The 17,269-nt window shown below is 39.1% G+C and overlaps 1 protein-coding gene and 1 non-coding gene across 2 annotated transcripts in view; one reads left to right on the forward strand and one right to left on the reverse strand.

The window, feature by feature from the left end:
* The first annotated feature begins 1,466 nt into the window (after window positions 1–1,466).
* The window catches only part of ARMC1 (armadillo repeat containing 1), a 67,763-nt gene continuing 51,960 nt past the window's right edge, over window positions 1,467–17,269 (forward strand). The window contains exons 1-3 of the mRNA XM_036907501.2: window positions 1,467–1,669; window positions 6,387–6,607; window positions 8,827–8,918. Coding sequence (XP_036763396.1) covers window positions 6,425–6,607; window positions 8,827–8,918 — 275 coding nt within the window. The 5' untranslated portion in view covers window positions 1,467–1,669; window positions 6,387–6,424. The remainder of the gene's footprint in view (window positions 1,670–6,386; window positions 6,608–8,826; window positions 8,919–17,269) is intronic.
* Window positions 7,650–7,757, reverse strand: LOC118923583 (U6 spliceosomal RNA). Its single transcript, XR_005029242.2, has one exon. It is a non-coding gene; the product is annotated as a U6 spliceosomal RNA (small nuclear RNA).

The raw sequence follows: 17,269 nt of genomic DNA on the forward strand, positions 1-17,269 counted from the left end.
AGTGCCAAAAAACAATGTCATTAATTACTAGTTGGGAATATCCCAAATGTCTTTTCCCTTTCTGATATATAAATTAACCTAAACAAAAATAGCAAGTTTACTTTTCTGGGTTATTGAATTGTTTTAAATAACAATACTGAACATTTCATTTACTCAATCAAATGGGTTATGTTTAACTTGACTGTGCCCTTGGACTTATTATATTTACCTTTTTACAGCTTTTTTTCCCCTACATTTATGATTTTTTCTTTCTAGTTCCAGCATTTGATTGGTCTGGTTGATTAATACAAATGAGGCTGATGCTTCCACTACTGGACATTATGCACCATCTCTTTCTTTGTTTTTAGACAAGTGTTTACTTACCACCGCTCCCTCTCGTGACATTGGGGAAAGAGAAACCATGCCAGACTTGTTTTTGCTGTCAGTCGGTGTGAAACCAATCTTTCACGTTACTCCTGTTTTCTTCTTGAGTTATTAAAAGATAGAGGATCCTCAGGAGTAAGGGAAGGCACAGCAATTTGAGAAGTAACCACTTGGTTTTTACACTCACTTATGATATCAAAGTATTGGCGACATTAGCAGAGTACAGTCCAGGATATTTATTCTCACCCACACTCTTTCTCTATTAGAGGCCTCTGAAATTCCTTCATACTATAACATATGAGCTACATGACACAATCAAAATGTAAAAGAGAATTCAGAATCTATTCAGTGAGGCTACTGAGTGCAATGAATGCATTATTCTCAGACTGGCCTGTGGGATTTAGATTACACTTGTATTTAGAGAAATATTTTTAGAAAATATAATATAAACCTAAACAAAAACTTCAGTGACTGCCATCGATAAAACAAGTATATAAATCCTTAATTTGACAAACTAAATAGAAAGTATTTTAAAAATACCTAATTTGAGAATTCTCTGTGATTGTAAGTTCCTTCCTCTTACAAGAAAAAAATCGTTCCCAACAGAAGTTACTATTTAAAACAAGAAACCTGTACTTTGCGGCCTTCACGCTGTTAGGAAGACAGTGAACACTAATAGGAAACGAAACCCAAGAAACGCCGAATGGGTTTAAAGATTACGAATTAAGACAGAAGAGAATGAAATATTACGAAATTGCCTCATCAGAACTGAGAGTCACTGGAAGAAAAACGTTCAATTTGACTTTTCGTATGCGGGAGCGGAGGGATTTCTCAGGCGTCCAAAAGCAGGGAAATGCGGCTGAAAAAGAGCGACGGTTTCTCAGCTGGGATCAGGTGTCTCCGCTCTGTGCTCAGTGGACGGACAGTCGTTTGGTTCAATTCAGTGCCCCTGGGTGCTCATTGGACCCTTCCTTTCAATACTTTGTGCATTTCCCTTGGTCACCAACGAACGCTTTAGTCTAAGAAAGACTTTGCGTATTGGATGTCTTATCCTCGCGTTAGGAAGGTGTCAGCCAATGGGAATGCACAGGCAGCGGAGGTGACAGGGTCGTGGGGGAGAGTGTGTAGAGCCTTTCCCCGCCAGCGCTCTGGCTGTTTGGTTCCTAGAGTTAACCTGGTCTTTTGCTGTGGCTGAGGCCCGGCTGCGAACCGGGGCGTCGGCTCGGCACCTCCTGGTTCTCTCTGCCTCCTCGGTTGGTGTGGCCTGATGGTGCGGCAGGCTCTGGACTCCTAAAGCTCTGGAGCGGTATGTAGTGCCCAGGGGCCGCAGACAATGCGGTGGAACCAGGAAGGCCGCGGAAAGCGGCCCCTGCACCAAGTCGGCGAACCGGCCTGGGCGGGGGCGCTCTGCCTGCCTTCTCGTCAGGACTCCGCCGTGCGTCCCACCAGGCACTTGGAAGCACCCTGCTCTCGTGTGTCCTCTGAAAATGTTAGCCTTGTTCACTGCTTCTCCGTCTCCCGCATGTCCGACTTTTACGAACCCTAGCATTATTAATGGATGTCATCTCACTTCATCTGTCCAGTAACTTGCAATTAGTTTTGTGCAGCTGCATGTCTACTAAGAGCAGTAGGACGTGATTATGTTTGGTTTCATTCAAGAGAGACCAGCGTTCACATCTGTGTATTTTAAAAAACCCGTGGCGTTAGTGCAGATAGCAGCTCCTTTCGTGGTAGTGTGCTGATGCGTTAGGGCTGTGCGGAATATACCCCAGCACCTGCGGAATAGGAGTCCCCAGGGTTCAGGTATTGTTCTTGTTTCGTAATTGCTGGTGCTCTATCAAATCATCTGAAGTTCTTGCTTTCTTTGGTCCTGACAACCACTCAGGATTATTATGAGAGAAATTTGAGCCTCCAAGGAGGCAACCCAACTTTTCGAAGAGTTACAGTTTCTAGTTAAGGGAAAGCCAGATCTAATCTCAATGCTTGCGTTATTTATTAAAAACTCGCTTAACTGAATATGGATTTAGGTTGTTCGTGTGTACCCTCTGCTACTCTTAGTATGAGAGCTAAGTAATTATTTGAGTTGAATGGTAAGTCTTGGCTGAAAGAAAAGAAACTCAGGCGTATGCCTAATCACAGGTGCCCCACAGCCACCACCTACCTCTCTTAGCTTCTCAGAGTGTGGTTCCCTGACCAGCACCATAGGCCTCACTTGGGAGCTTGTTGGAAATGCTGAAACTCTGGCCTTACCCCACCTACTGAATCAGACTGGTCTTTACCAAGATCCCTTAAGTGATCAGAGTGCTTGTTAAATTTTGGGGAGTATTCATTGTCTTAAAATCTGTTGATGATGAATTTTGTCCAAATTGAACTAAAGAAAATAAAAGGTATGCAATATATATGTGTCCTAATAAGACGAAGTACAAAGACAAGGAGAAAGTTGTTTTGTTTTCCACATTTTCCTCATTTGTGAGACTGATATAAAAAAGTTGAATGTCAGTATTGGCAATATTAGCTTAACAACTGGAAATCTTAAAATAAGCATGAATATTTAAATAGTAATTAAAAACTAATTTGTAAGGCCTCAGGTATGGTCTGAAAAATAAAAAGGCAGAGACAAAAGAAATGTTAAACATTCCTGTTGACAAATAAAATTTCAAGAACCTTCTGTTTACTCAAAATCTGTGTACATTTTCCCACTATAATTTACCCCCACAATTTTGTACCATTGACTAAAATCACTTTCTTTGAAAGGAGAGGGTAGATTTGCTACTGCTAGTGGTCTTCCAGTTTATTAATTTGGTTATCTGGTAATAAAACGGAAACCTTGTTACAAATTCACTTACCCTCATACTATTCGGTAATTAAAGTTTCTTGTAGAATCTTAATGTTTAAGTTTTTATTCATATGTTCCTGGTCATATTAAAAGGACATGCACTTATAGACCACCATAAAGTTGTAATTGCTCTTATTTGCTCCAGGAATCACGTGGTGTGCTTATTGATCTGTGTCTTGGGCCCTATCTCCAAGTATTCCTAGTTAGGTCTGGAGTTGGGCTTTGAAATGTGCATTTTAATAATCCCAACTTATTTTGATTAGACTATCCAGGTTTGTACTTCTTGGCATTAGTATTTTAAGCAAAAAACACAATTAGAAAATAGCTTATTTTCTTCTGAACCTAGTACAATACTCATTACAGAAGCAGGGAAGAGAAGAGAGCTTTGTTTTTTTTTTTACTTACATTATGGCTTTTTGGATGCTATAAAATTGCTCAGATCAGTGTATTTAAAACGTTATTTAAAAACTATTTTGAGATCTGCCAAATTTGGAAATAAGAAAGGGTAGGATAGAATGAAAGCCAGAATATATCATCTAAAAACATTTTTTTCAGCCTATGAAGCCTTGAAACATTTTTGTCAAACAATTTTAGTGTGTGAAATTGATAGAATTAACACAAAAATACTAAGTGTATTTAATGCATGAATTGGGGTTAAAGTTCTAACTTTGGCTTCCTTTTTTCCATTTTCTCAACTGTTCAGTAGCTGTCTTATGAAATCTTGTGTGAACTCTTGAGTCCATAGAAATATTGATCAATGAACAGGTTTCATACAATTCCCAAGTAACTTGATATTGTCAAGAATATTAAAGAAAAATGACCTCTGGTGAATTCTCTCCTGAAATTTACATTAAACTATCTAATTGAGGGGGCAAATCAAAGCTTCTGCCTACCTTTATTGCCTTCGTTTAAGTGCCACGGGAAGTGGAGTGCTTGATCTCAGCTTCTGCTTGTTAGGATTTTTGATACCTTATATTTCTGACTTTTTCTTGGGCAGATTTTGATTTCAGCCCTCTCCTTATCAGTGGGCTTTGAAGATTAGAAGTTTTAAAACAGTTTGACTTTTGTTCAGCTCAAAGGAGCAGGAAAGATAATGTTTTCAGAACCATTCCTGCATAATAGTTATCTAAGGACTCCTTAGATGAGACTGGAACTCTCTAGATTCAAGGCCAGCACTGGGTGCGGAAGGCCATCATTCAGAATATTTGGTTCTTATGTGTGTCTTGTCCCATAGACATTTGACCAGTAATTAATTCTGCAGGTTTCAGTTTTGGATAGGATTTGTGCTAGTGACAGCACATAAAGTTCAAGGCTAAGCTGGTTCAGAAACAGGATATTCAGGATGCTGATAGTAGAAGCCCCTAAAAGGCAACATGCCCCCAAACCCTTTAATTTTTATCTCTGTATTGGGTCCATTACTTTTTTTAAATCATTTTTTAAATTGCCACACTAACTATATTTTCATTTTGAGAAAATTACCACAAATTACTATCTTGTTAAAATTCTATTTTCTCACCTTTATTTTGCATTTGCTTGCAGACTGTTAACCATTAATTTAATTTATCTGGAATGTTTTTTTTTTGCCATGTGGTATGAGTTAAAGATCCCTAGCAGTGGTTTTAAATTGCTTAGAAGTTATTTTAATATGACTATTCTTTGACTAATTATTGACTAATCTTACTATATTTTTCATTCATTTTTGGCTCCATGTAACTTAAAGCTGTCATTCATTGAGCATTTACATTACAGGCATCAGTCTAAGTCCTTTATGTGTATTGTCATTTCATTTGGACAGTACACCATTTGGCAGATGATATAATTAACTCCATTTTACAGATGGAGAAACCAAGTCAAAGAGTTTAAGAGATTTGCCTAAAATCACATTTACCCAGTAGTAGAGGCTTGGTCTAACTCACTGAGAGTCTGCTTGCTTATATTGAATGCATGTATGGCTTTCCTGGGACAAGTATCACTGCTCTACCAAGCGCCCCACCCCAGCCCAACCATCAGTACTCTTGGCTTTACTCTTTAGAGTTTTGTATAGTTGAATACATGGTAAGGCCAGTACTGCTTTATTACCTTTATGCCCCAAAATAACTTTTAATAACCTTTGTGGAGTAACAGAATAATTTTGTTCCCATCCTCCAAATGGCATTGTTTTTGAAATTAGTGAAAACTTACGCATTAATTTGTGGGAAGTATTTACACCTTTATATTCTTCCTAATAAGGAATGTAGTATAACTTGGTTAATGGAAGGTATTTTTAACTTTGTACATATATGAAGATTATTCCTTGACATTTTGTTTCTTTGGCTTTTGTATGTTTGGCCTGTTACATTTTCTAAAATATCCTGTTTACTTTTGTGGGCAAAGGTATGTTGAAATTAAAAGGACTGTATGGGAAGTGGAAGGATTGCTGACCAGTTTAGGAGATAATAAATAAGATTTTAGCCCAGTTCTGTACTAACTAGCTTTCATCATCTGGGGCAAATTACCTAACTTCTCCAAGACTATTTCCTTATCTGTCAAATGAATTGACCTTGAATCTGGTTTCATTCTTCTGACTATGGCATTAGAGATAGACAAATGTGCTTCCATTCGGTTCAGATTCACCATGATCTCCCCAACTCCATAGGCCTGAGGCACAGGGCAAGATACCCTTCTTGGCTTTTTTTGTTCACAACCTTCTTTGACACCCTCCTTCTTCCTTCAGGATTATCTTTGGTAGACCCAGTATGTTGCATTTGTTCGTGGATAAGAAAAAAAGCTGTCAGCTAGCCACTTTTCCCTGAGGCACTTGTCTTAGGCTCCAGAAATGTTCTAGAGGAAAAAAGCACTGGCATTGTTACAGTTTGAGAAGTAGAGTGGTTATAAGCTTTAGTTGTAAAGATCTTGTTTCTCATGACTTTAGTGTTAAAATATGTATTGCTAAAAAGGAATTTATTGGAATATTCAAGATGACATATGTTCTTTAAACATTGTGCACACATAAATAACTTGATTTTTTTTTAAGTCAGCTTCTTATGTTCATTTTGCTTTTCTTAAACTGTGGAATTGCCAATCCTAAAGTATTTGTGTGACTTGGATTCATCTGTTTCTTTCTAAAGGTGTTGTAATCCTGATTATTTAATAAATTCTGTAATATACCTCAGCAGCTTAGAACTAATTTTGCACACCATTTCCACAGAATTTAAGAAGATTTTGTTCATGTGTATGGCATAGAAGATGAATTCTTCCTCCTCTACCATGAATGAAGAACCTGATGCTCTCTCAGTAGTTAACCAACTACGGGATCTGGCAGCAGATCCATTAAACAGAAGAGCCATTGTCCAGGATCAAGGATGTCTGCCTGGCCTTATTTTATTTATGGACCATCCCAATCCCCCTGTTGTCCACTCGGCTTTGCTTGTAAGTTGCCTTTAATGTAATTTCAGCTTCAGTGTTACAGTTTTGCAATAAAGAAGAATTTGAAAAAAACATAATGTGGTAAAAAATGAAAAATGACTAGAGAACAAATAATACTCTGTGTGCAAACATATGTATGTGTATAGTCCATTTACAGAAATGATAGCCTACTACACTGTTTTTATATTTTGACACAAATGATAGCATACTACATGCATAAAATGTTCTGCAGCTTTTTTTTTTCGCTTAACAAGAAATTTTGAGATTGAGATACTTTATGAGTAGGTAGACTCTCAGAAAGGTACTGTTTTGTTTTGACTTGGTAATAGCTTTATTAATACATAAATCACATACCATATAATTTACCTATCGAAAGTATACAATTGTTTTTTTCATATATTAAGAGTTGTACAACCATCACCAAAGTCCATTTTAGAACATTTTCATCACCTAGGAAAAAACTCTATGCTTTACCTATTGCTTCCTAGTCCCTGACCCTCTTCCTTAAATAACCACTGCATTCTGTTTCTCTTTTTGCCTATTCTGGTTGAAAGGCCTATATGTTTTTTATATAAGTAGGCTCATATAATATGTGATCTTTGTGAGTGGTTCTTTCACTGAGCATAGTGTTTCCAAGGTTCAACCATATTGTAGCATGTGTCAATACCACATTCCTTTTTATGGCTGAGTAATATTCTATTGTGGGGGAAATGTCACATTCTGATTATCCACTCTCAATTCATTTTATATAAGATGGGGAAGAAAGATGAGAAGAGGAAAAGAGAAAAACATACAGGATCATATATAATAATGCAGAACTATCCTGTTATGGGAAAGATGGCTAGAGAAAAATGAAAAAAAGAACAATACAAAGAAATCAGGCAAATTCAGAATGTGATAATTTCTTGAGGACAAATAATTTAGTTTCATGAACAATAAATGGCATTTAAAGCAGCTGGAATGAAAAAGGACATTTTTCTCCTTCCTGGTTATATGTTTTATTTTCCTGTGAAATGAATCCTTTTCATGACTGGTAATTTTTTTTTTTTAATATGAATGCTTCATTAAGTTGTGTGTCATCCTTGTGCAAGAGGCCATACTAATCTTTTCTGTGTTATTCCAGTTTTAGTATATGTGCTGCCAAAGCGAGCACATGACTGGTAATTTTTAATCAAATGCCAGACATACAAATTTTATGGTTTCAGATTTTGGATTTTTTGGTCTCCCTATATTTTCAACTTCGTTCAAGGTTACAGTTAAGTTACATGGGATTAATTTGACCCTTTCAAGATTTTAGGCTTTGTGGAGTGAGTCCAAAACAGCCCGTATTCTGTATATCACTACAAAGCATATGCATTTCTGAGGATTTACGCTGATTCCTCATGCATTGTGAGGTCTTTTCACCTTTGGTTGGTGGTGTCACAAACTCTTCCCAGCCCAGTATGAGTTCCAAGCACTGTAGAACAGCTAAAGAAAATCCTTAAAGAATCATCAGCATGTGAAGGAGATGTGCAAAAATGTACTTTATATTTTTAGAGAGAAAAGTACCTTAGGAAAGTTAAACTTACAAAATAGAAATTTGTGAGTGAGTTTATTTTTTGCAATGCAGTACAAAAATAGGTCTGCTTGTTACATGTTACTGATTGTTAATATCTAATTTTACTGAAATTTTACTCTGACATGAAGGCATACTTTTGTAGGCTCTATGTTCAAAATGTTCTGTTGGTTAATGTTCTGGTAAGTCGAACATGGATATTAATAAAAGTCCATATGAGAGTGAACTGAAAGCAGTTCATTCCATAAAGTGGTTATGTTTTACTCTCAGCAGTTCATTTTAATTAACATGTAAAGAGCATATAGGAAAATGATGCAATTGGACTTGCTGAAATTAATAAATGGAATATAGTTCCTGTATCCTTGTCAAGATGAAGTGGTGAAAATAAAACCAGAGCAGCCTCGTTTTTGACCTTGCAGATAAGTGAGGAATCTTCCTTTCAAAGAGCAGATTCAGCTCCTTCAGCTCAAGGACAGATCATTTCTCCCCTCAGGGACTGCCCTGATGATCACTTCTAAAGAAGAGCTTCTAAACCCTTCAAAACTAATTGACTCTAAAAACAAAAAAACTATTTTTCACTCTTTTTCGTCTTGCAATAAGTTAGTAATGGGTTTAATTTTGAGTAGTCTGGACATGTGAATTAACCTGTTAACTGTTTCTGCTGTAGGCTCTTCGGTACTTGGCAGAATGCCGTGCTAACAGAGAAAAGATGAAAGGGGAGCTGGGGATGATGTTAAGCTTGCAAAATGTCATACAGAAGTAAGTGTCTCCTAATGCAGTATAAAAATAGGTCTGATAGTTACATGTATACTGATTCTGAATACCTAATTTTACTGAAATTTTACTCTGGTTGGAAGGCATACTTTTGTGGGCTGTGTGTTCAAAAATGTTCTGATGGTTAGTTAATGTTCTGATTAGTCTTAAACATGGATATTAATAGAAGTCCAATATATGAAAATGCTCAAATTTATTTAAATGTTGATAAACATTATACTTACGAATATTTTTAAAAAGAAAATCCTACCCTGTATGAAGTTAAGCATATGTAAATGGATTTGCTAGCAGTCCACACACTGATTGCATTTGAAAGTATGCACTATTATAAATTAGTACAAAATTCTTTTTTTACATCATCCAAATCTCAAACTTCATCAGTATCTTGGCAAAAAGGGCTTTTGGTGAGATTTTTCTGAGAGTCACTGAGAGGTATCTCAGAGGCTTAGAACTATTTAATTGGTATTTTAGTGGATGGGTGTTTTTACTTGTACCTTTCATCTTAGATTTTCGAATTCATTGTCTCATTTGTTATTACCAACTTTTTAAATAGGTTTGATAGATAACAAAGGCCAAGTCACTAATCTGTAGTCTTTTAACTGTGTTACCTCTGGGGATGTCTGGTTTTGCCCTGTAGGCACTGCTGATTTCCTTGTTGAAGGCTGGAAATGAAAGATTAAGTGTTTTGATATTTCCACTGTGTCTGAAAGCAAAAAAAGCTCTGCTTCCAGAGGCTTTATCTAAGTTTACTTTGTATCTTGATCTTATACCAGAAGAGACTGCCCTTAAAACTATGCATGACCATTTAATGTATTTGATTGCTAAAACTTAACCTTGTAGGTACTTTGGCTTCTGTGCTAACAAAAGTGCTTGAGTTCCCAAACACTGTCAGTGAACTTTTTATCAGTAGTCATCTACTCTGACTTCCAAGGCTGTGTTGTTCAGTTGTTCTTTTGAAGATCTGGTTGGTTTTATTAAGGGATTCAGGCATCAGGGAGCATCCTTTCTGGCAAGTAGAGAAATTCTCCAAGTTTTGCAAAATTGAAGGTTTTTTTAGACAGGAGGGTGGTCAAAGAGATCTGTCAAAAGAAGAGATTAGGGATTGTTTCAGGTAAGGTAGACCTCCCTTAGGAGGAGAGCCAGGGGTTTTATGAAGATTACTTCATTAGTAATAAGGAAAATTCCAGACTGATTGGTTTAAAATTCCACTGCTGGGAGAGACTGAAACTACAATTAGGTTAGGTTTTTCTTTTCTTAGCTTCTGGATCAATATTATTTTGTTAATCTTTTATTTTAGAGATGACTTAAATATTTGTTCTCATGAGGTTAGCTATTTGATAGGATAGTTCTGTAGTGCATTGATCTTTGATAATGAGAAGATAGAGACTGAAGATTTTTTTCTTGTATTTATTCAAGCTAACAGTTAGGAATAATAACAGAAAATATTGACTGCCATCAATTGTGTTAATCATTGCCTCTGATTTGAAGTCAGTTACGTTAGTGAAAATCTGGATTCTAGGTCTGACTTGAGACAGGTAGTCTCTTTGACCCTCATTTTCCTTATTTGCAAAGTGATTGTGGATCCAGTGGGATGATACATGTAGAAATGCTTTGTAAATTCTAAAGTGTTGTACAAAATATAAATTTACATTATTCTTTTTCCTAGTGCTTTAATGCTATTTTTGTTAGGTCAAGAAAGCCAAGGAAATGCAGGAGTCCAGATTGGTGACAGCAAGATCTAATAGAAGACTTCACTACAGAGAGAGTGAAAGACTGATTTGGAGAGACTACAGCACTGAAAGGAAATAGTTTTGGGATTTAATAGTAATCAGTCTTTAGCCAATCAGGTATTCCTAGGTGTCAGGGCAGGACGCAGGCACAAGAATTTCTGTCTCTTGGTTATTGGGACTTGAGCCCTGCAGATGTTCTCAGGGTCTGGGCAGGATGTTTTCCAGCTCTTCTCTGGGCCTGTGTTTTCTCGAAGAATTGAATTCAAAGTATCACAATTTTCTTGTTTCTGCCTTCTCTGCATTACCCTCTCTTGTTTAAAATACTTCAGTGGATTGGGGCAAAGTTCTAGCTTCTGTAACTTCTTCAGTCTGAGTTATGGCATAGAGGTGTCCTGTCAGTTGTTGGGGGAGGCTGCAGAGAAATAGTCCCTTAAGGTGACTTGCCATCTGGCTAGGCTCTCTGGAAGACCTTCCCATTTGTCTGCTGACTTGAGAAGCTGCAAACTTCAGGAGGCTGGGAACAAAGTACATACGAGTAGGGGAGCTATAACAGGTCCTGTGAAAGGCAGTGTCCATTTTATGGTGGGTAGAAATGAGTGTTTCAAAATGCTTCAGTCCAGAAATTTGGTCAGCTAGGCTGACTGAGAGCTGGGAAGTGGTCAGGGAGGAGTGAACAATGGCAGCAGTGCTGGTGCCAAGAGCTGCTGCAGTTGTAAGCATTACAAGAGTAGAAGCAAGTTCTCTTTTATGCTTATGCATGAGTGGGGAGGAAGTTATTTAGGGCATAGGGATGGGCCTTAATGCAAAGGGATAGCGGAAGAATCAAGACTAGGGTGCATCAGCCAGTCCAGCTGGGGGCCAGGCAGAGGAAAGCAATAGTATTACAAAGAAAGTAAAGCTGGGAATCTTCAGGCAGGCAGGTGGTGATAGAGAAATTTGAGAAGGGGCTGTTAGGTTTGGGAACTAAGGAATGGAGCAGGATATTGGCTTCGTTTACGAGCCTACTGCCTTGTTTATGAGCATAAGGTCTTGGGTGAGTCGGTTTTCTATTGGCAAGTTGGGAGCGGTGCAGTGCGGTAAAATTAAGAACGAGTGTGAGAAGAGGTGTCTTCCTAGCTGGCAGGATGGTAGGCAAGTAGCTAATGGGTGTGAAGGGTTAGAGATGGAGGAGTTGAGAAGAGGTCCTGAAAATTCAGCAAGGGCAGGATAAGTGACCCCCATATTAATGAGGAAGGAAATGTGCTTACAGCATGACAGAGAGGGTTATTCTTGGTTCCCTCAATGAGATGGTGGATGTGGAGGCTGATTACAGGGCCGGGATCTTTAGTCTTCAGTAAAGTGCCTTAAGTAAAGATGGGAGGTTGGAAGCCTCTGCCTGTTCAGGGGATGTTGAGGGCCTGGTGCCTTGAGAGGCAGTCAGGCAATTGGATTTCTAGTGGCTCAGTTGGCCACAAAGAAAGCAGGAATGGGGCAGAAGCCCCGGGGACGGGCAGATTTGCCCCAGTAGCCAGACTGTCCACATCTAAAGCGGGTGCTGGGTGGGACTCCATCCCCCAAGAGGACATGGCTTCTTCTGATGGGAGCTATGGCGGAAGAAACAGCTGAAGCTAAAAACCGAAAGGCCAATGATCATTCCTTAGCCCTTCTCTTTTCTTTTGCTAATTCCTCTTGTTTTTGGTATTCATCTCTATTGATGAAGACCTTAAAGTTTAGGTTGGGGAGGTTCCCCTGGTGGGGGGTTGTAGGCCTTTCTTAGCTTCTCTAATTTGCACGAATATCTGGGGCCCCCTGGAATTATGAAATGCAGGCATAATTGATTTTCTGTCTGGGAGTTCTGGGTGGAGATTTATGTGTCTCTGGAGAGCCTGTGAAAGGTGGAAGATGATTCTTGAGCAAAATGGCTAGGGTCGGAGGAAAAGGAGTCTAATAGTTGTTCGGTCTGGAATAGATTATATATGGAGAAGTGTGCATAAATGTGGATGATGCCCTCTGTGTCCCCTACTTACAGAAGGGGGAGGACAGGAGCAGCCTTATGGAATGAGAGACCGAAGTAGGGGTCGGGGGGAGGATGGAAGGGTTTTGAGGAGAAGGAGGAGGCTCAGAATTGTGGGAAGAGAAAGGAAGGAGCATTGGTAGGGTATGTGGGGAGGTGGAAGGATGGTTTCTGGGGGCCCTGGAGACAGGGTGAGGAGTGTGGAGGGCAAGGGGGTGTAGGAGGAGAGTAGGGCAGTGGGAATGCAGGGTCAGAAAGATCGAAAGAGAAGGGATTGGGTGAAGGGGGTCGACAGATGGGAGGAAAGAAGATATGACAGGAGGAGCAGGAGGAACAGTGCTGGATTGCAGTGGAGTTAAAAAAGGCAAGAAAATAGGGACTCTTGATGCCGGAGTTCTTGTTTGCAGAGTCATTCACTTGCTTGTTCATTTCATGAAGGAGCGAGGTAGGAGATTTACAGAGAAAGTTTTATTCAGGATAAGAGAAAGTATGGAACTCCCCGCAGTTGCAGGGAGGGGCAAGGCTGCAGCTTGGGGTCTTGGTGTCTAGGGTTTTATGCCTATTGAAGTGGGAGCTGTTAGTTTCCTATAGGTTCAGCCAGGATGCTAGTTATGTTTTAACCTATCTCAGGAAAGGTTACTCAGTTACCTGGTACCCTATTGTAAACTAATGTGCCTACTTGACTATGGTCAGCCAGCTGTTCCATATCACTGGGTCCAGGTGGGGGGTACATTGTTACAGTGTTTCAACCTCAAGTACTCTGTTTTTCCTCTACATTCCTAAAGCCTCAGTAAGACTTTGTCCTCTTCCAGGGCTCACACTGTACTCTAACTGGGCAGGGGTTATTCTCTGCTACTTCTCTATCTCACTCTCACTCTACTTCTCAAGATGGCAACAATAATTATTGTGGTCTTGGTGTATGTTTGAATTGGACCCATTTAGGGGCCAGCGGTATAATATTGGGGCCAAATGGAATTAAAATAGAAAGTGGGGCATCTGAGGCCAAAGAGAGGTCTGAGAAGTGGAGTCTAAGTTTGTTCTTGACCAAGGTGGGTATCCCATGGCAAATGGAAGGGGAATTCCTCATAATGGCCCCTAAGAGGCAAAGGAGAAAAGATTTTTTAGGAGGATGTATTTCTTGGATGAGAAAGGGGGCCTGCCAAGGGCTTTCCCCGTGGCTGCCTCCCTTCTGGAATAACTGAAAGGCTCAATGAGGGTGTCTCCCCCAACTCAAGAGTCTCTTGGGACCAGGTCAGGCAGTGAAGTGGACAGGCCTAGCTCTAGGTCTTTGGCTTTCAAATTGGAGAGGCTGCCTACTCCTGAAATGGGTTGCAGAAAAACTCACCTCTGCCCCAAGGTATTTGCTGGTGATGGTACAGTAAGGTGGAGATGTCCCTGTATGGGTCAGTAAAATGTTAGGTTGAGAAAGCTGAGGAAATAGAGGAGTCCAGAGTGATGACAGCAAGATTTAATAAAAGACTTCACTACAGAGGCAGTGAAGGGCTGAGTTGGAGAGACCACAGCATTGAAAGGAAAATGTTTTGGGCTTTTATAGTAATCACTCTTCAGCCAAGCAGAATTCCCAAAGGTCTGGGCAGGACGCAAGTACAAGAATTTCTGTTTCTTGGTTATTGGGACTTGAGCCCCACAGATGTTCTCAGGATCTGGGCAGGATGTTTTCCAGCTCCTCTCTGAAACTTCAATTTCTCTTAAGAGTTAAACTCAAAATATCACAATTAGTTTTCTCATTTCTGCCTTCTCTACAATTTTTAACTGGCATGTCAGTTCTGTTGGGAACAGTGGAAAGGTTTAAACATAAAATGGATGTTACCATAGGGCTGTTTTATTCATTTGGTGGACTTAAAAATTGTGTTTTCCTTTAACAGGTATACTTACTGAAGTTGAAAATATGTGGTAAAAATTTAAAAACTATGAGAAATTAGATGCAAAATAAATGTGATATACTTCTGATTTGAATTTTAAAGATTTAGAGCAAGTTTCAGAGGTACCATAGATTTGATCCGTAAAGCAATTTCTTACCTTGACTGGGTAAGTGTAACTGTTGTGGGGAAAATATGTTCCCAGCCCTGGGCAAATAACCATTTAAGCTGAAATAAGTCAAAGGGAGAAGTAAAGTGGGAGAAATCTGTTTTCTGCTTACAAGCAGTTGTCTACTTCTGCTCGCCCATGTCTCTGCTGACCTGGCTACAAAAGGACCCACCAAACCTCTCTGGTTCAAGAGTGTGCTTGCTCCCCACCGACCTTGTAATCCCTTATTATTATTATTATTATTATTTTTTATTAAGGTATTATCGATATACACTCTTATGAAGGTTTCACATGAAAAAACAATGTGCTCACTACATTTCCCCATATTATCAAGTCCCCACTCATACCCCAATGCAGTCACTGTCCATCAGTGTAGTAAGATGCCACAGATTCACTATTTGCCTTCTCTGTGCTACACTGTTTTCCCCATGATCCCCACACCATGTGTACTAAACATAATACCTCTCAAGCCCCTTCTTCCTCCCTCCCCACCTGCCCTCCCACCCCCCTCCCCTTTGGTAACCACTAGTTCCTTCTTGGAGTCTCTAGTCTACTGCTGTTTTGTTCCTTCAGTTTTGCTTTGTTGTTATACTTCACAAATGAGGGAAATCATTTGGCACTTGTCTTTCTCTGCCTGGCTTGTTTCACTGAGCATAATGTCCTCCAGCTCCATCCATGTTGTTGCAAATGGTAGGATTTGTTCCTTTCTTATGGCAGAATAGTATTCCATTGTGTATATGTACCACATCTTCTTTATCCATTCATCTACTGATGGACACTTAGGTTGCTTCCATTTCTTGGCTATTGTAAATTGTGCTGCAGTAAACATAGGAGTGCATATGTGTTTTTGAATCTGAGAAGTTGTATTCTTTGGGTAAATTCCAAGGAGTGGTATTCCTGGGTCAAATGTTATTTCTATTTTTAATTTTTTGAGGAACCTCCACAATGGTTGCTTTCCACAATGGTTGAACTAGCTTACATTCCCACCAGCAGTGTAGGAGGGTTCTCCTTTCTCCACATCCTCACCAGCATTTGTTGTTCTTAGTCTTTTCGATACTGACCATCCTTACTGGTGTGAGGTGATATCTTATTGTGGTTTTAATTTGCATTTCCCTGATGATTAGTGATGTGGAGCATCTTTTCATGTGTCTGTTGGCCATCTGAATTTCTTTGAAGAAGTGTCTGTTCATATACTCCACCAATTTTTTAATCAGGTTACTTGCTTTTTGGGTGTTGAGGCATATAAGTTCCTTATATATTTTGGATGTTAACCCCTTGTCAGATATGTCGTTTACAAATATATTCTCCCATACTGTAGGATGCCTTTTGTTCTGTTGATGCTGTCCTTTGCCATGCAGAAAAAAAGTCCCGTGAGTTCCTTTTTGCTCGAGGAGATGCGTTCATGAAGAAGTTGCTCATGCTTATATTCAGGAGATTTTTGCCTATGTTATCTTCTAAGAGTTTTATGGTTTCATGACTTACATTCAGGTCTTTGATCCATTTTGAATTTACTTTTGTGTATGGGGTTAGACAATAATCCAGTTTCCTTCTCTTACATGTAGCTGTCCAGTTTGCCAGCACAAGCTGTTGAAGAGGCTGTCATTTCCCCATTGTATGTCCATGGCTCCTTTATCTTATATTAATTTACCATATATGCTTGGGTTTATATCAGGGCTCTCTAGTCTGTTCCATTGGTCTATGGGTCTGTTCTTGTGCCACTATCAAATTGTCTTGATTACTGTGGCTTTGTAGTAGAGCTTGAAGTTGGGGAGCATAATCCCCCCAGCTTTCTTCCTTCTCAGGATTGCTTTGGATATTTGGGGTCTTTTGTGGTTCCATATGAGTTTTAGAATGATTTTCCCTAGTTAGTTGAAGAATGCTGTTGGTATTTTGATAGGAATTGCATTAAATCTGTAGATTGCTTTAGGCAGGATGGCCATTTTGACAATATTAATTCTTCCTGTCCATGAGCACAGGATGTATTTCCATTTGTTGGTATCTTCTTTAATTTCTCTCATGAGTGTCTTGTAGTTTTCAGAGTATAGGTGTTTCACTTCCTTGGTTAGGTTTATTCCTAGGTATTTTATTCTTTTTGATGCAACTGTGAATAGAACTGTTTTCCTGATTTCTCTCTCTACTAGTTTATTGTTAATGTATAGGAATGCCACAGATTTCTGTGTATTTTGTATCTTGCAACTTTGCTGAATTCAGATATTAGATCTAGTAGTTTTGGAGTGGATTCTTTAGGGTTTTTTATGTACAATATCATGTCATCTGCAAACAGGGACAGTTTAACTTCTTCGTTGCAATCTGGATGCCTTTTGTTTCTTTGTGTTGTCTGATTGCCATGGCTAGGACCTCCAGTACTATGTTGAATAGAATTGGGGAGAGTGGACATCCTGGTCTTGTTCCGAATCTTAAAGGAAAAATTTTCAGCCTCTCACTGTTAAGTATAATGTTGGCTGTGGGTTTGTCATATATGACCTTTATTACTTGCTCTCTATACCCATTTTGTTGAGAGTTTTTATCATGAATGGATGTTGAATTTTGTCAAATGTTTTTTC

Source organism: Manis pentadactyla, chromosome 3 (genome assembly GCF_030020395.1).
Source record: "Manis pentadactyla isolate mManPen7 chromosome 3, mManPen7.hap1, whole genome shotgun sequence".
In the NCBI taxonomy this organism is placed as follows: domain Eukaryota; kingdom Metazoa; phylum Chordata; class Mammalia; order Pholidota; family Manidae; genus Manis; species Manis pentadactyla.